Source organism: Mesoplodon mirus, assembly GCF_964341445.2.
Source record: "Mesoplodon mirus genome assembly, chromosome: 6".
NCBI lineage: Eukaryota > Metazoa > Chordata > Mammalia > Artiodactyla > Ziphiidae > Mesoplodon > Mesoplodon mirus.
This window is the reverse complement of record NC_138982.1, coordinates 33,185,623-33,208,329: the sequence shown is the minus strand read 5'-3', so window position 1 is coordinate 33,208,329 and position 22,707 is coordinate 33,185,623. Positions and strand designations below refer to the sequence as shown.

General features: G+C 46.4%; 2 protein-coding genes across 3 annotated transcripts in view; one reads left to right on the top strand and one right to left on the bottom strand.

Moving 5' to 3' along the window:
• Window positions 1-3,652, top strand: part of ITGB5 (integrin subunit beta 5) — a 110,145-nt gene extending 106,493 nt beyond the window's left edge. Inside the window, exons 13-15 of one of the 2 annotated variants that reach the window (XM_082625143.1) lie at window positions 562-681; window positions 2,015-2,152; window positions 2,957-3,652. In XM_082625143.1, coding sequence (XP_082481269.1) covers window positions 562-681; window positions 2,015-2,152; window positions 2,957-3,132 — 434 coding nt within the window. In that variant the 3' untranslated portion in view covers window positions 3,133-3,652. Of the gene's footprint in view, window positions 1-561; window positions 682-2,014; window positions 2,182-2,956 lie in introns of both variants that reach the window. The other variant, XM_082625142.1, reaches the window with a different exon arrangement.
• Window positions 3,653-8,269: 4,617 nt separating this feature from the next.
• UMPS (uridine monophosphate synthetase) overlaps window positions 8,270-22,707 on the bottom strand; it is a 49,426-nt gene continuing 34,988 nt past the window's right edge. Inside the window, exon 6 of the mRNA XM_082624864.1 lies at window positions 8,270-14,909. Within this exon, the coding sequence (XP_082480990.1) occupies window positions 14,740-14,909 (170 nt within the window). The 3' untranslated portion in view covers window positions 8,270-14,739. The remainder of the gene's footprint in view (window positions 14,910-22,707) is intronic.

Below are 22,707 nucleotides of genomic sequence, written 5' to 3'. Positions count from 1 at the left end.
AGCCACGTGGGGATAGCAGGTGCTGAGGCAGCTTGAGGAAGGGGGCTTCTTACTATGGGAGCGAGGCCAGCGGTGCGCACCGTGGGTGGAAGGTGCAGTCTCTCATCCACCCATCCTCCTTGCGGCCTGGATCTTTTTGGTTTCTCATCTCAGGAAAGCAGCGCTGCCGCCTCCTGGCCTCTGCAGCCGGCTCTCAGCCAGGTAGACTCAAGCGTGAGCTCTCACTCAGGCCCTCCGCGGACAGCAGGATGGCCCTTTCTTTTCTTTACCCAATTCCGTTGCCCAGTCCCGCCCCAGCCGTAGTGCCCCCTCTCCTTTCATCCCAGTGAGCCTGCGGAGGCCTCCCTCGCATGGAGGGGAATCCACGTCCCCAGTGCAGCCTAACTTAGCGCTGGGCCTGCGTTCTTGATTTGAGAAATTCATTTTTAAGATCCAGCCTTCCCTTTAAGCCTCTCTGCACCCCCTTTTCTTCTTTGCGGGGTCCGGCTCCTCACCCGTCCCTTAGCTGCTCTGCATCACTCAGAGACACACTCGGGACATTTCTGCTTGGTTTTCTTCCAGTGAAAGATGACCAGGAGGCTGTGCTTTGTTTCTACAAAACTGCCAAGGATTGTGTGATGATGTTCACCTATGCAGAGCTCCCCAGTGGGAAGTCCAACCTGACAGTCCTCAGGGAGCCAGGTGGGTGAGGGCCAGTTCCGTCTGCTCCCCCAGGGGGCTCGGTTTCTGATGTATCACCCGTTCTCACCGTCCTTTCCAAACTCCAGAGAGGGGAGGGATACAGTTCCATATAAAGATCAAGATCTAAGGTCGCCTCTACCTGACTGCTATAGTTTAGAAGAAAGATGGTTGTATGTCTGGGGACCCATCACGGGGGCGGAGCTTGGGGGGGCATGACTTGGGGGAATGGGAGTTAGAGGAGGATAGTACCCTGCCCTGGGGGAGTGTCTCTTCTTGAAGGAGGGGACACGGGGGTGACAGTAAGCACAGAACACACTTAGCCTACATGGCTAATGGTGGTGCGAGCATGCAGGGCAGGTCTGGACCATCAAGGCTGGGCGTCAGGAAGCATCTGGGTACACACAGCCCTAGCCGGGCTGCCGCTTCCTGGAGTGGAGTCCAAGAAGGGCAGATGGAGCGCTGGGTTGACATTCCTGCAAGCGCCACGCCTCGCTCCCTGGGCCCCTGAGGACGGCACGCTCTCATCTAACACGGGCAATTCTGCCCCACGCTCTGGGCCCGGGGACCAATGGCCCTTTTCCTTGGGGTAATGAGGGTTTCTAGTATGACCCCTTTGATTCTTCTCTGGTGGAGGTTGCCGGGGCAGAGGCGGGCGGTGCAGAAAAAGATCTGCTCTCTTCCTTTCAAAACATTGCAAACTGTTTTTCCAAATGGGGCTAGACCACATAATGTGCCTTCCCTAGGCCAGAGGCAGAGGGAAGGATTGTGGTCCTAGCCCAGGGTGCACGCCTGTAAGAATGAGGCTCTGTTTCCAAGCGCTGTCTTTGCGGTTCTTTGAAAATAAGCACATTTGCCCCAGAGGCTCCACACGAAGGGCTTACAAGTGTCGGCTGGCCCCCAGCCCAGCCCTTGTGGAAGCGGCTTCATGAAATCTCCTGCTGCCCAGTCTACTCCTAAAACCATTTACGTGAAAGCTGAGACCTGGTCCAGTGTCCTGCACGGGAGGTGGGGCTGGGCTGGGGCGTGGGTGCTTCGAGTTGGGGAGATGCAGCTGTACACACAGCATGTGGGAGAAAGTGGAGCAGCCACCAAGGTTCTCCTAGACTTTGCCATTGACTTACTGTGTGGCCTTGGAACAGTGACCAGCCCTCTTGGAATCTTCCACTTTATGTGCATTGGAGAAACCTGCCTGCCACCCAGGTCTCTCAGAAGCAGTGTGGGGATCTCAGAGAACCCAGGGAAGGCCTCTGGGGAGAGCTGACGGGCCTAAGGTCGGGCGGTAGGGGCATGGTGATGGCGGTGGCTTTGCTCATCATGCCCTGGTCCCCTCCAGAGTGTGGAACTGCCCCCAATGCCATGACCATCCTCCTGGCTGTGGTCGGCAGCATCATCCTGATTGGGCTTGCGCTCCTGGCCATCTGGAAGCTGCTTGTCACCATCCATGACCGGAGAGAGTTTGCAAAGTTCCAGAGTGAGCGATCCAGGGCCCGCTACGAAATGGTAAGTCAATGGGAAGTTGGGAGTAGAAAAAATGTCAAGCTTGGCGGTCCGGCTGAGTTCAAGCAGAGGCCCACTAACGTCTTTGGGATTCAGAACAAAGAAGCGAGGAGTGCCCCGGTGGTCCAGCGGTTAAGACTCTGCGCTTCCACTGCAGGGGGGCTCGGGTTCGATCCCTGGTCGGGGAACTAAGATCTCACATGCTGCGCAGTGAGGCCAAAAAGTTAAAAAGAACAAAACAAAACAAAAAACACAAAGAGGCGAAACCTGAGAGGCCGTGTGTGCCCAGTTCTGGACGCCCTGCACGGAGCCCCGCAGCAGGCCCCGGTCGGGAGGCTCACGGCAGAGGCACTTGCCACAGCCCCGGCAGGGAGACTGTGTCCGTCAGTCCAGGAGAGGGTCCCACGCGCTCACAGTCTATTGCAGTGTCCGTGTGTGTCTTATGTCCCCAAGCAGACTGCACGCTCCCGAAGGACTGAGCAAGAGGGAGCACCCCATGAATCCCCAGTGAGTGTGTTAAAGCTGCAAGGGACTTCAGAGACCATCTGACAGACACAGCCGCTCGTTTCAGAGATGGAGAGAGAAAGCTCAGGGAGGGGCGGGACCGTCCCAGGCCGGCTTAGAGGAGCCAGTCTTGCAGCACAAGGCCGTTGCCTTCACCCGCGGGCGGGGCCCACTGCCTTCCTGGGTGACTGACCCTAGAAGGGCCTCTAACCCTGTGTGTGTGCAAACGAACGAATGAACTAACACACGTCCTCTTACCTCCCGTGTTCTCTAGGCTTCAAACCCTCTGTACAGAAAGCCCATCTCCACACACACCGTGGATTTCACCTTCAACAAGTTCAACAAATCTTACAATGGCACAGTGGACTGATGGCTCCTTCCCCTCAGAGGGCTGGAGGGGCAAGCGGTCAGGCCGGAGACGGACACGCTTTGGACAGCTGCTCGGCTTGAGCACAGTTCCCTGCACGGCCAAGTGCGGAGACCTTCCGGTGAGCCTGGGCGAGGAGCCCACACAGGAAGGTGCCCGGCCGTGCCACCTGGCCACCCCTCCAAGCCCGGCGACAGCGCTCTAGGCTTTCCTCAGCACCTCCAGCTTGTCGTCTCAATGAACTGCTGAGATGCAGGCCACGTCTCCCTTCCGGAAGGGTTGGGCCTCCAGGCTGGCCAGATGAGAAGGCTCTTGGGAGTGTCAGAGTGAGTAAAACCCACACAGTCTGGCTTCGCTCCTGTTGATCATTTTTAAATGAAATAAAGAGCCCGTGCATCTATGGTATAGTTCCGATTCCTGAGAATTACCTACCTGGTGTCTCTGCCTTGCACATGGGTGTTGGTGATGGGATTACTGAGACGCCTGTTGAAGGCACATAGTTTGCAGATGTCAACTTTCTTCCCCTGTCTGTGTTTGTTTAGTACTTTTGTAACAAAAAGGAAAGAGATTGTTTGGGATTGAAAGTAAAGATTAAAACCAAAAGATTTTGTGTTTGCCTGACACTCTTTACAACGTGCACGTTCTTTCCGAAGTGGATGGTGCCCCAGCGGGGATTGAAATGGCTGTGTACTCAGGGGTTCGCCACACAAGCCAGTCCAATACTCCGATACTCCAGACCAGGGCTCATCACACAGGGCTCTGTGCGGTACCCAGGCGGGTAGCAGGAGTGGCCCTAGGTAAGCAGGTGTCTTTGGAGCCTCCGAGCTTTTACTTAAAGAAAAAGTTAGGCTAGAAACTGTGAAGACCACCGCTCTGGCCTCCCTGCCCTGTTCCCAGGTGCTAAGACTGGAAATAGATTGTGCAGATGAAGAAAGGTCAGGATGTGGCTTCCACACACAGTCCCTTCTTGCACGTGATTATTGACAACAGTTTCCTTCCAGCGCCCTCCCCAGCCAAAGTCCTGTGCCCCAAAACACAAAACCCATTTCAGCTGTCCTTCCCTGCAGGGCCCTTAAGTCCCCTCTGTTCTCGTATCTGAGTCAAAAGTTATCTGGGAATAGGAATCCCTCATTTATAGAAGAGGAAACAGATTGCTAGAGAGGGGCAGTGGCTTTCCCACGTGTCACAAGGCTAACTAATGACAGGCTGGTACAAAGAGCCAGGTCTCAGGTGCAGTGCCTGCCTCCTGCTACCTGCTCCTTTTTGTAAAGTCTCTTTCACTAATCACTTTGCTGCTGCTGGCATCACTTCAAGGCTATTGGGCTTTCATCCCAGATTCATCTGTTCTCAGCTTGGACCAAGTTCCCTTTACTTCATTTAAGACAAATGCCTGTCAGTAAACAGCCTATTTATTACCTGGGGCAAATATGAACAGATTCTGTGTTTCCTTTGTCCTGTGTAATTAGGATGAAACAGAGACCTTGTGACTTGGTGAAGCTGCCTTAAATCCTTTTTGGAATAGAGCCAAATGTAGATAAATATACAAAATAGACACATGGCGGTTTTGAGACTTTTCTAAACAGAAAAATATGATTTCGGAAGAAACTTTGGGTTTCTCTTTTGTTTGATTGTGGGTTTCCTGGAGACACATCATTTACTTGTTCGAAGTCTCATTTTCCATCAGGCAGCTCTGTAAGGGCACAGTGTTCTTGAGCCACAGACAGAAAGGATGAGTTGCTCCAGGCTTCCACCGGATGTGGAAGTTAGGGCTGTTTCCTCGGTGACACCAGATGGCTGTTGATGGAGCTGTCGCTGGCAATGCCCTGCTGCCCCCTGCTGGAAGCTCTGAGAACAGCTGTTCGGAGACCTGACTCCTGAGGTTCTGACCCAGGGTGTGGCTCCCTTACTTCTTTCCTCTGGTGATTTGGCCATGCTCTCACCGCCCCCAGTTAACACAGGTAACAGAGCAGGTGGGTTGCAAAGCTCTCTTAAACCAAGGACTGATAGGCATATTCTGTCGTTGCTGGGCTGTGGAAGCACACAGATGGGAGTGACCTCCTCGTTGTGTGGCCGCAGGGACCCCTGCAAGGAGCACCTGGTGGTCTCTGGAAAATTCTTTACTCGTTTCTGTTTGGAAAGATGATCAGTAATGCGCTTGTTTGTTGGAAAGGAAGAGTGGGGAGGGACTGTTTACCTTTAAAATCAATCTATGTTGATTTAATACAGATTTCCAAATGGTACTTATTTTTATTGATTGATTTTTTTTTTTTTTTTTTTTTTTTGCTGTACGCGGGCCTCTCACTGCTGTGGCCTCTCCCGTTGTGGAGCACAGGCTCCAGACACACAGGCTCCGCGGCCATGGCTCGCGGGCCCAGCCGCTCCGCGGCATGTGGGATCTTCCGGGATCGGGGCACGAACCCGTGTCCCCTGCATCGGCAGGCGGACTCTCAACCACTGCGCCACCAGGGAAGCCCTATTGATTGATTTTTTAACAAGTTACTTTTCTAATGCAAAAGTAGTACATGGAAAAGATGGAAAATAAAGAGGTCAAAAGAAATCAAAAATCTTTTATAATCACACCACTCAGAGGTAACGACTCTTGCCCTTTTGGGGGACTACGTCTTGGCCTTTTTTTCTGTGCGTATGTGTGTAATTTTAACCAAATCAGGATTATGCCGTCACTCTTTTAAAGAGAACTGGGGGTTCTCATTCCACTTGGTTGACTAGTAATTAGACAAACTAAAGTAACTAACAGCTGCCTCTCCTCGGAAGACGTGTTTTTTTAATTTGTTTAATTAGGATCAAAGCTGGAGTTGATTATCATGAAACTCTTGGGATGAATTTCAGGTAACAGCAAACAGATGGGAAGATCAGAGGGGAGGAGAGAAGGTCCTTTTCTCTGTTCACGTGACATCTCTTCACTGAAGAGCTCCTCCCTCACTGGAGGGCTCTCGGCAGGCGTGCGGGGCTCCTGTTGCTTCTGAGAAGGGCAGCCTGGTGGACGCAGCTTCTGCAGCCCTTCTGCGCCCTGGCTGAGACCGGGCAGTGGGGCAGAGGAGGAGGGCAGCAGCGTGGAGGAAACTCAGGAGGAGGTAAGAGCCTCTGAGGCATCCCTTGCGGACGTGTGGGACCCGCTTGGGAGCTTGTCCATCTGTGGCTGTCAGCGTGCCCGTGAATGTGGCGCGCCCGTCCCTCTCGTCCTGGTGGGGGGCTGACGAGGCTTGGCTAGGTCTCTCCCTCCCCCCAGCTTCTGTCCTCACCCAGCTGAGGGGTTGCAGACTTCTCAGGCAGGACGGGGCGCCATTGTGACCCTCGGGAGAGGATGCAAGTGGAGGCAGGAGAAGGAGAGAGACGTTTGAGCAGATGGTGGTGCTGGGAGGGGAGAGCTCGTTCTCGGCCCGCATGGCTGCTTCTGCCGGTCTTGCAGCTCTGCGAGGGATGGTCCCTGCCCGGCCGGCCCCGGCTGACAGAGCCGCCTCCAGGATGGGTTGGGTGATGTGTCACAGTGAGATAGACGGTCTTCATATCCAACTGGTTTCTCCGGAGTTCAGTGCTGGGACGTTCGATGCTTCCTTTTGTCACAGCGTGGGACTTGTATAATCTGGCCTGTTTTGGTGTCTTGATTGTCAGGAGGCTGGGAACTAAATGCCAGGAAATGGAACCTACCTCCAGTTCTTATTGGGATCCCCGTCCTCTCCACTGAATCCAGCCCCCTCCGCTGACCCTCATCCTCGCCCTGCCTCCCCCTCCACACCCGCTTTCTGATCCTTCTGACGAATGTTCTGCTGCCTAGTGTCTTCATTTTAAGTGGCCTCAAATTCTTGCAAAAAGGCAAGCTCTAAACTGTAAGTAACCATAGGGTCACGCGCCGAGGTGGTGACCTTCTAGGATAGGAGTTCTTAACCACTTTGTGTCGGTGACACTTTCAGCGTTCTAGTGAACGCTACAGACCCTTGTCGGAATAATGCTAATACGTGTGTAAACAGGGAACATATTACAAGGCCTGGGCCTATTTATGAGGGCAGCTGCTTACCATTTACCATCTTAGTTTGACTTCAGAAACCCCCTGGAAGGCTCGCCAATTACAGCTTCATTGGTCCTACCTGCACAGACTATCAAACGCCTGAGACAAAAGCAGCCTCTCTCCGTTTGACCCTCACGGTAGGCCCACATGGTATTCAGGGAAGGTATTTCCCCATCTTACTAAGGAGGAAGTTGAGATCGGTCCCCCTCTTGGAGAGAAGGTTGGCAAGTGAGACCCCAGCTCAGGGATCCCTACGATGCTCTTTCCTCTGTGTTGCACCCTCTGGGAAAAGCAAGACTGTCGTTTCTTAACTCAGAACTCTGCGGTATGACTAGAGAGTCATCTGAATTTCTGCCTTGGAGGCACACATCTCTACTGAAATTAAACGAAGTACCTCCTCGTGCAGATGGAGAGATTATAAAACATCTCTTCCCCTCCTCCTTCCTTGCATCTTTTTCTCTTGTCCTCACCTTATGAGCAATCTCTGGTATATGTGTGGTGACCGAAAATCCAGGTACAGTTCAAGGAGCTTTTCTATTTAAAAAGTGGGGGAAAAATGATGGAAGATGACAACTGACACACATTTCATGATTCCTGGCATAAAAGTTTAACACATTAAAGACTCTCTTCCATGAGGTGACCATGGGTTGGTGCAAGCACTGGTTTGTGGCTCATTTCCCTGCTGGTCCAGCCAGCCCTGCGGGAATGGAATATTTGTATGAGCAGTTGTATGTGATGGTTGGCATTCACATCCTGGCCTGTGACCATAAAACAATATTTTAAAACCTACACTGAACAGAACCCACCACAACTGAGGGTTGTGGGTTGCACCCATGGGAGGGTCCCATGTGGATGGGAGGAGAGAGCTGGGCAGAGGCCCCAGGAGAGACAGGGAGGCCGGGGCTGCCTTGTTCTCCGCCTGCTGAGCTGTCCCTGAGGGCTCATTCCTGCTCAAGCCTCAGGGACTCTAGGCTTGACCTGAGTTGGGAGACATCCCCTATCGCATGGACCTGGAGTTTAAAAGGGGAAGAAGGCAACAGGAGGGAGGAAGAGGGGATGCTACAGCCCAAGAGTAGACCACAGGGGTTTGGGGAAGTCTGAGGGCAGCAAGGTGGCAGGGGTGAGGGCGGAAGACAAAAGCATAAGCTGGGGAAGGAGATCGGAGACTGATGAGGCTGTTTTTCCCTGAGCAAATTCTATGAGGCGAATAAGACTCTTCAGGCCATCATTCAGGTGTGCAAAAAACATTTTTATTTTTTAACATCACCAGCTCTACTCAAGTGATGACAGAAAACAAAGTTACTAGGTAAAGAGGGACAGTGTCTTGTTAATCACAGTCGTTTCAGGGTCCCCTGCGCCCCACGCTGCAGGCTAAGCGCAGCAGCATGACATTGGAGGCAGGCCCCCAGAGTTGCCTGTGCACACGGCACCTGCTCAGACGTCACTGTCCTCATCAGGGCCACTTTCTGCTGAAATGTCCCTACATGGTGTGGGGGAGAGCCTTCAGGCCCACCAGGTCTGTTTCTCAGCCAACTCCCATGCCCTTTTCAGGGAAGTGCGGCTTCTCCCTCATGTTATATGGAGCCACAGAAGCTCAGGCTGCCTCAGGCTCTGCCTTAGCCACACGTGGCCTCCAAGTCCACTGCCACGCTCCGTGCTGGGGTGGGTTTTCTGGCATCACTGCTCTCCTGGGCTCCTCCTAGAAAAGCGAGGCCCAGAGCTCCTCTGCTGTCTGTGCCTCTTTTTTCCTCCCTCCCTCCCTGCCTGGGGTGGGGATTCCGTATCACAGCCCACCCCAGGATCTGACTGTGTCCACCCCTCCACCTTCTGTTCCTCTCCCCAGGCCAGAGGAACACTCCTCCCCTGCTCCCTTGGTGGGAAGGAGAGAGGCAAATGTTCTTCCAAACCAGTCCTTAATGCCAAGACCTTGAACTTTAAAAGTTAAAAAATATTCTAATTGTTTGTTTCTCTTTGTATTTCCATTGTGGCATCCCTTTCCTGAGGCACAAAGGCCAGGTGTGGGCTTGGAAGGGCTATGGAGAAAACAGATGGAAGAGGAAAAAAAAAAAATCACTTGATAATTCATTCAAAGCCAGATTACAAACTTTAAAGGTCTTAGGATCTAAAAAAAGATACAGCATCCTATGTCCTATAATCCAAAATAAAACAGCATTTAATAAAGACAGCATTAACTATAAAGACCCCTAAGGAGTCCTGATTCCCATCCCCCCTTTTAAAAAAAATACCAGATTCCTCCAAAAAACATGTTTTGGTATCCCTGCCCCATTGGTCCTCTTAGCCCTTGCCCAGTCAGCCAGGGGCGCTGATGACACGTGTCACGTCCATCTGCTAAGGGGTGGAGGAAGCAAACTGCAGAGTCCATGGTTACCTACTGGCTGACAGTGGGCTCCCTACTGAAGCACAGTATTCCCACAAGAGCCAAGTGGCTGTTTCTTTTGGAGAGATCTCTGAAAGCAGCCGCAGGTGAAGGCGGGGAAGGCAGTCTTGGTGGAGTCAAGCGTTTGTCCTCCCGGTGACCAGGGCTAGACGTGGGGCGCCGCAGCACACTGTAACTATTAGTTAGCTACTGCTGCACAACCACCCCCCCCCCGAATCCCATGGCGTCCAGGGATGAGCACTGATTGCCATGCTCACAGGCTCGCGGGCCAGGCGGGGCCCCCGGGCGTCAGGCTGCGGAAGGCTGGTGTGGGTTCTGCTCCGCTCTTATTCTCCTGGGACGTGTGGGCTAATCAGGGCATGCTCTTCTCGTGGTGGCAGAAACACAGGTCTAGACTCGGAACTGGGACCCTGACCCCTCCCCCCACATTCCATTGGCCAGAGAAACCTACACAGCTGAGTCCAACATCAGTGGGTTGTGGAAATACTCTCCACCTCAAACGGGAGGAACTGCTGAGTCGTAAGGCAAAGTGTATGGATTCAGGGAGGAAGGAAGGATGGGGACGTTAACAGAACTGCCACTTGTTTTGGTACTTCATTGAGTCCTGGTAGCAATGAGGTTGTGACTGATGGGGAAGGAAAGGCTGGCTGCTGTCCCTTAGGACGGTATGGAAGTCCTTTTGAAAGTTTAGTTTGGAAACTAAGTTCTGTAATGACTGGGACGATGTATGTCAGGCTCACTCCCTGTGTTCAATAAATACTTGATTAAATGGTGAAAGAATGTTATATGTATAGTATGTATCTGCGTGTTGATAGAAAGGGGGACAAAGTTGAATATATCTACCTCACAGAAACGGGGTAAAAAGTGTAATAACAGAAATACCAAATTTGAGGGTAACGACAGGGATTCTAGTCCTTACTCTGCCTGTAATTGGCTCTTCTGTAACCTTGCGTGAATCATTTCCCAATGGGACTCAATTTCATCTGTGAAATGGGGCGATCAGATTAGATGATCTCTAAGGACCTTCCAAAATCAGTTTCCTAAGATTCTGGGATATAGTCACTGCTTCAGCGACTGACAGGTCCCGTTTTTACTGGCCAGATACCCCCGCTCTGCCTGTGCACTCCCGGCCTCCCTCAAGGAGCCTTTTCAGAGGCACATGCTCAGTGCCTCTCACTCACTGGTGTCGATACAAATCAGAGCACTGAGGTGCACCATGAACACTCACAACCAGGCTGCTACAGCCCGACAGGGGATCACATGGCTGGGCTCAGGATTCCTGGTTGTGACAGGCCTTTCTCAGGGCCTGTGGATGTCACTACCTGTCTCCAAGCTTCCACTGTTACAGATGACAGTCTGCTGCTAGTTGGATTACTTTCACTTTCCAAGTATTTTATTCCTCTAGATGTTTGTAAAATGTCCCATCTTTGAAGTTCAGTAATTTTGACAGGATGTGCCCAGGTGTATGCCTTTGTCCACAACACCTGCCTAGAACTCACTGGGCCCTTTGCTTCTGGAGACTCAAGTATTTTTTCAAACTGGGGAAAACTTCCTCAGTTACTTCTGTAAGTATTTCCTCTTTATATTCTTTTTATAGTCTTTTCCTCTTTATATTCAGGAATCTGTTCTGTAAGCCTCTCATCTACTCTGTTATTTCCATTTCTTTGTCCCTTTGTTTTGAATTTTGGTATTTCTTCCACTTGATCTTCCTGCCCACAGATGTAGTTCTCAATATAATCATACCATCTTGAAATGTTTCCATCACATTTTCACATTCAAAATGAAAATTTTCAATTTAGTCCCCCCTCCCCACAACACACACAAATTGTCATCTTGTTTTTGTTATTCTGAAGCGGGTCTGCTTCCGGTGGCAGTTCCTTCACCAGAAGGCACCTATGCTTGCATTCATTCAGAAACATTTGCTGGGCCCATTCCAGGTGCAGAGATACTGCACTGAACACAAGGTGAAATCCCTGCTCTCTTGGAGCTAACACCTGTTGCAGGTGGTTTTCTTTGCTTTCCTCTCCTGGTTGCTGGATTTCCTCGGGTATTTTCTTTCTTTTGCCCACCCTGGCACGTAGCAGCAAACCCATGGTTGGTAGGAGGCCACAGACTGCATCTATGGGCCAGCACTGCACTGACCAAGATGGGCTGTCAGAAACCTCAGCTCCTCTCGCGGCAGCAACATCCAGTTGGCCCTCTGATGTGTACACACGTGCGTGTGCGCGCGCACACACACGCACAGTGCACGCGCCCTGGTCTGAGCCTCCCCGCTCTTGCTCCTTGTGTCCACCCATCTCAAAGGAGATACCCCGTATCTGTTCTCTTCTTTGGAGCTCTTGGCAAAGCCTGTGGCGGTGCTTCTGGGCCTCGCCTACGTGGGCCCAGCAGCACTGTGCTAGGAGAGGTGGCTCAGTGCTGCGTGTCCTCGGGCTGCCGCCCTCACCCTCCGTGCCCTCTTCCAGAGACCGTAGACAGTCCGCATCACCATGAGTGAGGAGGAGTTGGGCCTGAGGCCCCAGGCCTCTGTTGCTCACAAGCTGGTCATGAGCTGTTTGTTCCCTTCACTGTTCAGGGTCTGTATTTCTGTCGCTTTAAAGTAAGGAGAGCGGACCAGGTTTCTTAGGTTCCTGCGGCACTACAAATTGACTGGCTGATGCTCTACGAAACACCCAGAGTATCGGAAGAGGCCAGTATTGATATGCTCCACTCCCATTAGTCTTACAGGTGTTGTTCTGGGCACCCTGTGAAGACTGTTCCCATTTTCTTCACTAGGGCCGGTGTTGTAAGCTCAGAGCTCATGCTCTGTAAATATTTCTTGACTGAGAAAGGGCTAAACTATTAAATGCCTCTAAAATGCTTCTATGCTGAATAGTCCCCTCATAGGTCCTAGACAGCCAAGTTCTTCGACTTGTCTCAATTTGTGCTCCAATGTTTTATGACTCCAGACTGTCTGTGCTGGGCTTATTCTCAAGAAACATCAAAATAAGCTGAAGTACCTGTTGAAATGCAGATCTCCAGGCCTTGCCTCAAATCTGCTGAAACAGAATCTCCGATGGTGGGGCCCAGGTGATTCTTTGATGCTCCTCTGATTTCCCTTCAGGTTACCCAGAAGGGGCCCTGAGTGAGCTTCAGTAACAGAACTGCTTATGGCAGGACTTTTCTCCTGCTCTCAGCAGGAGAAAGACACCCCAAGACCATTTCATTGCAGAAGAAAAATGTGACTAACCAGGGTAGTGATGCTCTAAGTGTGGTCCCTGTACCCGCAGCATTAGCATTGCCTGAGAACTTGTTAGAAATGCAAACTTTCATGTCCTATCCTAGAACTACCCAGAGTCGACACTGGAGCTGGGCCGACGTCTGATTTAACGAGACTCCAGGTGATTCTGACGCATGCTGAAGTGTGAGAACCAGTGAGTCCATTAAGTGGGCACTTGAGACCTCAGCACATTACTGCAAAGGTCTCTCGGCCTTGAGGTCACCAGGACTTTTTGTTGTTGTTGTTGTTTGCGGTACGCGGGCCTCACTGATGTGGCCTCTCCCATCGCGAAGCACAGGCTCCGGACGCGCAGGCTCAGCGGCCATGGCTCACAGGCCTAGCTGCTCCGCGGCATGTGGGATCTTCCCGGACCGGGGCACGAACCCGTGTCCCCTGCATCGGCAGGCAGACTCTCAACCACTGCGCCACCAGGGAAGCCCCAGGACTTTTAATATATCCAAGAAATTCCCGTAAGTTCTTATTAGAAAAATTTCCACCTCTTCCTAACTTTCAGCTCCTCCAGAGTAGCCCCGAGGCCACACCTCTTCCATTTCCTTCCAGCCTTATTCCGTGATAATTTGCCTTTCCCAAAGGGAACTTCTCTGGAGCTTCGGCACTGGGACCCGAAGCTCAACTAGACTTCAGAGCAGAAGCTGTTAAGTGTAGACTCCAAGATAAGCACCCAACTTAACCTAACAGGCTTCTATCTGACTCACGAAAGCTGAAGAGTGGGGCAGTCAGAGATGGGAACAGCTGTCATCCTGAGGAAATGGCAAGTGTCCTCTGACACCTGCCACTGCTTGTAGGCATGATTGAGATGAGAACGGCAGATCAGGAGTGTGCTGGTGGAATCAGAACTGAGAGCCTTCAAATGCAACTCCCACCTCTAGAACCCCAGGGCCTTGAATGTGCAGCCGGGCCATTTCAAAATGATCACTTGAGCCCACACCCTTCACTCCCCTCCCTCTAAGATGCTTCCTGAACAGACCAAAGAAATATAAAAATGGAGAAAATCTGTATCAGTATCGGAGTACAGGGATCGTCCAGAAACTGAGAAGAATTTCTAGGAGAAAGTGCACTGGGGACCAGAGTGAGAGGCTGCCTAACTGCCACACGTGTGAAGTGTCCAGCCCCACCACAGTGGAGACCCAAAAACTTCAGCTCTGTTGCTGGGCTCCTTTCTCTTCATTTCTAAATGTGAAGGCTGACAGCCCTCTCTGTCAACGGCGTTTGGGACAATCATGTAGGATCCTCAAGCAAACCTCCGAATGAAACCTTAGACCTCTTGATGCTGCTGTCTTTTTAAATAAATGAAGGAGAAGCTGGTCCATTTGTAATAGAAATAAGGCAAAAGGAATCAGTGACTGGGGTTCAGCACAGGTTTAAACTGCCGCCCCGGGGAAGAACTGAGTCAGAAGCCCTCTCCATGTTGAAATGAAAGCCTGATATTGGCTGCAGGGGCTCAGCTACAGTCATCTCCTGTTTCCCACCGGGCCCCCTCCGGTGAGTGAGCAACGGCAGTGCTGGGAGCCAGCACCATTTGGACACCTGGACTATTTTAAGCAGAAGAGGAGGAGAACAGCTAATATTTAAATATTATTAGGGTACCACATTAGACACAGAATAAAGGACACAAGAAATGCTGTACTGGTTTTAGCCTCTTCATGACCTAAAATTTCTGTCTCACGGCAATTCAAAGAATCAAAAAGTCTGATCTAGAGAAGGGGGACTTCCTCAAATGTGGAAGATTCTAACAGGACAGGGCTGTGATTGCTTAACCAACATCAGTCTCAATAAAACACAGCTTGAAAATGAACTGATTATAGTGATAGTGCAGTGATTATAAGTCACCGAATATTTCCTGTGTGCTGTGGTAACTCCAGAAGTCATTCCACACAGGACCCATGGAAGAATCCAAGCAGTATTAAAGGCTGCTTATTATTTCAAGCCAGTGGCATCTCAGGAGACTATGTATCTTCAAGGCCTTCACAAAAATGTATCCAAGACACTCAGACAGCAAGTCTACTCAAATAAGCTTCCCAAGCAGCTTTTCTGTATGTCTCGGCTGCTTCCAGACGATTAGCTGATGTTGTTATGCCCCGGCCCACAATGATGATATCAGAACCTCGTTTGCCAATCACTTCTTGTGGGCTGTTGTATTGCTGGCCGAGATTATCACCTACAAAACCACAAAAGTTTGTTTAATTAATACAGGAAATCAGAAAACCTGTCATAGGACTTTTCTGAAAAGTATCTAACCCGCTTTAAATAAAAATATGCTCTTGTTCACCACGCCCCTTCTATAGAGCAAGTGAATAAAAGCAGGTGAAGGGACTCCTTGGATTGGCCAGAGACCTCCACAGTGGGGACAGATACTAACCAATTCCTTTTCAATGTCTAATTTTAGAGCATTTATACTTTAACAGCATCAAAAAACAAAGAAATAAATTTCCTATATTGCCAAAAAAGCTTCAGTAGCAAATAAAATATGATAAAAATTGCCTCACAATTGAAGATAATTGTAGCGTATATCACAGAAGCAGTGTGACATGCTGTTGGAAAAGTCCTCGCAAGGCATCTAACCTGACCACATGTGTGAGCCAGCCTTTCCCCTCAGCCCCACCAAGTGCTTAGATTACATACAAATCCTAATTCTTAATTCTGGCTTTTTTGTTCTTTAAAAAAAATTTTTTTTATTGAGGTGTAACTGACTTGTAACATTAGTTTCAGGTGTACATCATGATTTGGATACATTATAAACTTATCATCACAATAAGTCTAGTTAACATCCATCACCTTACAGTCACAAAACTTTTTTTTCTTGTGATGAGAACTTTTAAGATCTTTTAAGAACTTAAGAGAACTTTTAAGAACTTAGAGAACTTTTAAGATCTTAAGAACTTTTAAGAACTTTCAGCGATTTTCAAATATGCTATATAGTTTTATTAACAAAGTTGGCATACTGTACATTACATCCCTGTGGACTTACTCTATAACTGGAAGTTTGTACCCTTTGACTACCTTCACCCATTCCATCCACCCCTACCCCACAACTCTGGGAACGCCCAATCTGTTTTCTGTTGATTTTAGGTTACACATATGTGCGATCATATAGTATTTGTCTTTCTCTGACTTATTTCACTTAGCGTAATACTCTCAAGGGCATCCATCCATATTGTCACAAAGGGTAAGGTTTCATTTTTGTTTTAGATAGCTGAGTAATAGTCCATTGTATATATACACAACATCTTCCCTATCCACTCATCCATCATTGGGCATTTAGGTCGTTTCCATATCTTGGCTATCATAAATAAAGCTGCAACGAACATGGGGGTGCAGATATATCTTCAAGTTAGTGTTTTCATTTTCTTTGGATAAATACCCAGAAGTGAAATTGCTGGATCAGATGGCAGTTCTACTTTTAATGTTTTGAGGAAACTTCATACTATTTTCCATAGGAGCTGCACCAATTTACATTCTCACCAACAGTGCACAAGGGTTCCCTTTTCTCCACATCCTCGCCAACACTTGTATATCTTGTCTTTTGATAGTGGGCATCCTTGTTTTGTTTGATCATACAGGAAAAGCTTTGATAATAGCCATTCTAACAGGTGGGAGGTGGTATGTCATTGTGGTTTTGTTTTGCATTTCCCTGATGATTAGCAATGTTGAGCATCTTTTCACGTGCTTGTTGGCCATTTGCACATATTCTTTGGAAAAATGTCTATTCAGATCCTTTGCCAACTTTTTAATCTGATTTTTTGTTGTCGTTGTTATTGAGCTGTATGAGTTCTCCATATTTGGATACTAACCCCTTATCAGACATATGATTTGCAAATATCTTCTATCATTCAGTAAGTTGCCTTTTTATCTTGTTGATGGTTTCCTTTGCTGTGTGGAAGCTTTTTAGTTTGATGAAATCCCACTTGTTTATTTTTGCTTTTGTTGTTTTGGAATCAGATTTAAAAAAATCATTGCCAAGACCTATGTCAAGCAGATTACCACCTATGTTTTATTCTAGTAATTTTATGGTTTCAGATCTTACATTCACATCTTTAATCCATTTTGGATTAATTTTTGTGTATGGTGTAAGATAGTGGTCCAGTTTCATTCTTTTGAATGTGGCTAACCAGTTTTCCCAACACCATTTTATTGAAGAGACTATCCTATCCCCATTGTATATTCTTGGCTCTTTTGTCAAAAATTAACTGACCATATATGTGTGGGTTAATTTTGGGGCTCTCTATTCTGTTCAGTTGATCTATGTGTCTGTTTTTATGCAAATACCATACTGTTTTGACTACTATAGTTTTGTAATATAATTTGAAATTAGGGAGTGTAATGCCTCCAGTTTTGTTGTTCTTTCTCCAGACTACTTTGGCTATTTGGCATCTTTTGTGATTCCAAAAAATTTCAGGATTTTTTGTTCTATTTCTGTGAAAAGTGCCATTGGAATGTTAATAGGGATTGCACTGTATCTATAGATTGCTTTGGGTAATCTGGACATCTTTATAGTATTAATTCTTCCAGTATATGAGCATGAAATATCTTTCCATTTATCTTTGTCTTCAATTTTGTTCATAAATGTCTTTGTCTTATAGTTTTTAGTGTGCATGTTTTTCAGCTCCTTGGTTAAATTTATTTGTAGGTGGGCTTCCTTGGTGGCGCAGTGGTTGAGAGTCCGCCTGCCGATGCAGGGGACGCGGGTTCATGCCCTGGTCCGGGAAGATCCCACATGCCGCAGAGTGGCTGGGCCCGTGAGCCATGGCCACTGAGCCTGCACATCCGGAGCCTGTGCTCCGCAACAGGAGAGGCCACAACAGTGAGAGGCCCGTGTACCGCAAAAAAAAAAAAAAAAAATTATTTGCAGGTATTTTATTCTTTTTGTTACAATTGTAAATGGGATTGTTTTCTTAATTTCTCTTTCTGATTGTTTGTCAGTGTATTAAAATGCAACAGATTTTAGACTTTGTACCCTGTAACTTAACTGAATTTGTGTATTAGTTCTAACAGTTTTTTTGAGTCTGTAAGGTTTCATATATATAATATGCCATCTACAAATAGTGACAGTTTTACTACTTCCTTTCCAATTTGGATGCTTTTTGTTTCTTTTTCTTGACTAACTGCTCTGGCTAGGCTCTCCAACCACTAATGTGAATAAAAGTGGCAAAGTGGGCATTGTTGTTTGTTTCTGATCTCAGAGGAAAAGCTTCCACCAGCTTTTTCAGCATGATGTTGGCTGTGGTCCTGATTAGGTTGAGGTAAGTTCTCTCTATACCCACTTTGTTAAGAGTCTTTATCATAAATGGGTGTTGAATTTTGTCAAATGCTTTTTCTGCATCTATTGAGTCTCTCTTCCTCCTTCTGTTTTCTTCCATTGTGCTATGATGACTTTCTTTAGTGGTATGCTTAGATTCCTTTCTCTTCATCTTCTGTGTGTCTACTACAGGATTGTGCTTTGTGGTTACCATGTGGCTTACATATGACAACTTGTATCCATAACAGTCTATTTTAAGTTGATAACAACTTAAGTTTGGTTGCATTCTAAAGCTCTACATTTTAACTCCCTCCACAAGGTTTTATATTTTTGATGTCATATTTTACATCTTTTTCTCTTGTATGTCCTTTAACTAATTATTGTAGTTATAATTATTTTCACTACTTTTGTCTCTTAACCTTTTAAGTGGTTGATCCACTACCTTTTTCAGTGAAGTTTATTCTTTCCTATGTTTTCTTGTTACTAATTAGCACCCTTTCTTTTCAGCTTAAAGAAGTCCTCTAACATTTCTTGTAAGGCTGGTTTAATGATGATGAACTCCTTTAGATTTGCTAATCTGGAAAATTCTCTCCTTCAATTCTGAATAACTCTGCTGGGTAGAGTTCTTTGTTGCAAGTTTTTTTTTTCCCCCTTCAGCACTGTATATTATCACGCCACTACTTTCTGACCTGGAAAGTTTCTGCTGAAAAATCTGCTGATAGTCTCATGGAGGTTCCCTTGTACATAACAAGTTGTTTTTCTTTTGCTGCTTTTAAGATTCTCTCCTTGTATTTAGCTTTTGGTGTTTTAATTATAATGTGTCTTGATGAGGGTCTCTTTGGGTTCATCTCATTTGGAACACTCTGGACTTTCTGCATCTGGATGTCTGTTTCCTTCCCTAGGGTAGGGAAGTTTTCACCCACTATTTCATCAAGTTTTCTATTCCTTTCTCTCTCTTCTTTTGGGACTCCTATAATGAGAATGTCAGTCTGATAGATGTGTCCAATAAGTCCATTAAGCTATCTTCACTTTTTTCATTCTTTTTTGGTTTTGCTGTCCTGATTGGGTAAGTTCCACTGCCTTGTCTTCAAGTTCCTTTCTTTGCTTCATCTAGTCTGCTTCATCTAGTCTGAACCCCTCTAGTGTATTTTTCAGTTATGTTACTGTACTCCTCAGCTCTGTGACTATTTAATACATATATTTTCCATCTCTGTTGAAGTTGAGTTTGGGAGCATCTTTATGACCATTACTTTGAACTCTATTGGGTAAATTATTTATCTCCATTTCATTTAGGTCTTTTCCTCAGGCTTTTATCTTGTTCTTTCATTTGGAACATATGCCTCTGTCTCTTCATTTTGCTTGACTCTGGGTTGGTTTCTATGCATTACATGAAACAACTGTCTCAGCTGGTCTTAAAGGAGTAGCCTCATGTATGAGATGAAACTTGTCATTCAACCCTACCCTAGCTCCTGGTTGTTTCTCAAATCTTTTGATCGTCAAAGCAGCCTATTATATTTGTAATAGCTCCGAGTACCCGAGGGTATGCCAAGACCTATCAGTGTCCCAAAGGAGAGGGTCTCAGTCAGCTCCTAGATTCATTCTCTGATTGCCATGGCTAGGACTTCCAAAACTATGTTGAATAACAGTGGTGAGAGCAGAAATCCTTGTCTTGTTCTTGATCTTAGAGGAAATGCTTTCAGCTTTTTATCACGGTGGGTTTGTCATATATGGCCTTTATTATGTTGAGGTAGATTCCCTCTATGCCCAGGTTCCAGAGAGTCTTCATCATAAACGGGTGTTGAATTTTGTCAAAAGTTTTTTTCTGCATCTATTGATATGATCATATGGTTTTTATTCTTCAATTTGTTGATATGGTGTATAACACTGATTGATTTGTGGATACTGAAAAATCCTTGCATCCAGTGGAATAAATTCCACTTGATTATGGTGTATGATCCTTTTAATGTATTGTTGGATTCGGTTTGCTAGTATTTTGTTGAGGATGTTTGCATCTATGATCATCAGTGATATTGGCCTGTAATTTTTTTTTGTGGTATCTTTGTCTGATTTTGGTATCAGGGTGATGGTGGCCTCATAGAATGAGCTTGGGAGTGTTCCTTCCTCTGCAGTTTTTTGGAAGAGTTGCAGAAGGACAGGTGATAACTCTTCTCTAAATTTGATAGAATTCTACTATGAAGCCATCTGGTCATGGACTTTTGTTGGGTGTAAGTTTTTTACTCAGTTTCAATTTCAGTACCTGTGATTGGTCTGTTCATATTTTCTATTTCTTCCTGGTTCACTCTTGGGTGCTTGTACCTTTCTAAGAATTTGTCCATTTCTTCTAGATTGTCCATTTTATTGACATATAGTTGCCTGTAGTAGTCTCTTATGATCCTTCATACTTCTGTGGTGTCCTTTGTAACTTCTCCTTTTTCATTTCTAATTTTATTGATCTGAGACCTCCTTTTTTTCCTCGATGAGTCTGGCTAAAGGTTTATCAATTTTGTTTATCTTTTCAAAGAACCAGCTTTTAGTTTCATTGATCTTTTCTATTGTTTTCTTCATCTCCATTTTATTTATTTCTGCTCTGATCTATATGATTTCTTTCCTTCTACTAACTTTTGGTTTTGTTTGTTCTTCTTTCTCTAGTTGCTTTAGGTATAAAGTTAGGTTGTTTGAGATTTCTGTTTCCTGAGGTAAGATTGTATTGCTATAAATATAGATTGTACAGATTGTACTGCTTTTGCTGCATTCCATAGGTTTTGGATCGTTGTGTTTTCATTTCATTTGTCTCTAGGTATTTTTTTATTTCTTCAGTGATCCATTGGTTGTTCAGTAACATATTGTTTAACCTCCATGTGTCTTGTGTTTTTTAGGTTTTTTTCCCTTGTAGTTGATTTCTAATTTCATAATGTTGTGGTCAGAGAAGATGCTTGATATGATTTCAATTTTCTTAAACTTACTGAGGCTTGCTTTGTGGTCCAGGATGTGATCTATCCTGGAGAATGTTCCTTGTGAGCTTGAGAAGAATGTGTATTCTGCTGCTTTCAGATGGAATGTTCTATAAATATCAATTAAGTTCATCTGGTCTAATATGTCATTTAAGGCCTGTGTTTCCTTATTGATTTTCTGTCTGGAGGATCTGTCCATTGATGTAGGTGGGGTGTTAAAGTCCCCCACTATTATTGTGTTACTATCAATTTCTTTTATGGATGAAACCTTATATATTAAGGTGCCCTTATGTTGGGTGCATATTTATTTACAATTGTTCTATCTTCTTGGATTGATCCCTTGATCATTATGTAGTGTCCTTCTTTTCTCTTATAACAGTCTTTATTTTAAAGTCTATTTTGTCTGATATGAGTATTGCTATTCCAGTTTTCTTTTGATTTCCATTTGCATGGAATACCTTTCTCCATCCCCTCACTTTGTCTGTATGTGTCCCTATATTTAAAGTGGGTCTCTTCATATATACACTAATATGTATAAAATAGATAACTAATGAGAATATGCTGTATAGCACAGGGAACTCTACTTCACTTTGCTGTACGGTAGAAACTAACACAACACTGTAAAACGACTATACCCCAGTAAAAAAAAAGAAAAGAAAAGAAAACAAACACCACTAACCATTAGGAAAATGCAGACCATGAAGAAATATCACTACCTACCCACTAGAACAACTAAAATGAAAAATATAGCAACAATACCAGATGTTGAATAAAGATGTTAAAAAAAAAAAACCAGGTGTTGGCGAGATTGTGGAAAAACTGAATCCCTCATACATTGCTGGTGGGAATATAAAATGATACAGCCACTTTGTAAAAGAATTTAGCTGTTTCTTTAAAAACCAAATATACACTTGCCATACAACTCAGTAATCATACTCCTGGGCATTTACTTGGCAATAAAAAAGAATAAACTATCAATACACACACATGCACACAAAAATATAAAAATAATAAAGCGGGTCTCTTGTAGACAGCGTATATACAAGTCTTGTTTTTGTATCCATTCAACCAGTCCATGTCTTTTGGTTGGAGCATTTAATCCATTTACATTTAAGGTAATTATTGATATGTATGTTCATATTGCCATTTTGTTAATTGTTCTGGATTTGTTGTTTTTTTTTTTTTTGCGGTACGCGGGCCTCTCACTGTTGTGGCCTCTCCCGTTGCGGAGCACAGGCTCTGGATGCACAGGCTCAGCGGCTGTGGCTCATGGGCCCAGCCGCTCCGCGGCATGTGGGATCCTCCCGGACCGGGGCACAAACCCGTGTCCCCTGCATCGGCAGGCGGACTCTCAACCACTGCGCCACCAGGGAGGCCCTGGATTTGTTTTTATAAGTCTTTTTTCTTCCCTTCCTCTTTTGTTCTCTTGTGATTTGATGACTATCTTTTTTTGTTGTTGTTGTTGTTTTTGTTTTGCGGTACGCAGGCCTCTCACTGTTGTGGCCTCTCCCGTTGCGGAGCACAGGCTCTGGATGCGCAGGCTCAGCGGCCATGGCTCACAGGTCCAGCCGCTCCGCAGCATGTGGGATCCTCCCGGACCAGGGCATGAACCCATGTCCCCTGCATCAGCAGGTGGACTCTCAACCACTGCGCCACCAGGGAAGCCCTGATGACCATCTTTAGTGTTGTGTTTGGATTCCTTTTTTGTATGTGTATCTATTGTAGATTTTTGGTTTGCCATTACCATGAGGTTTTTACATAGCCATCTA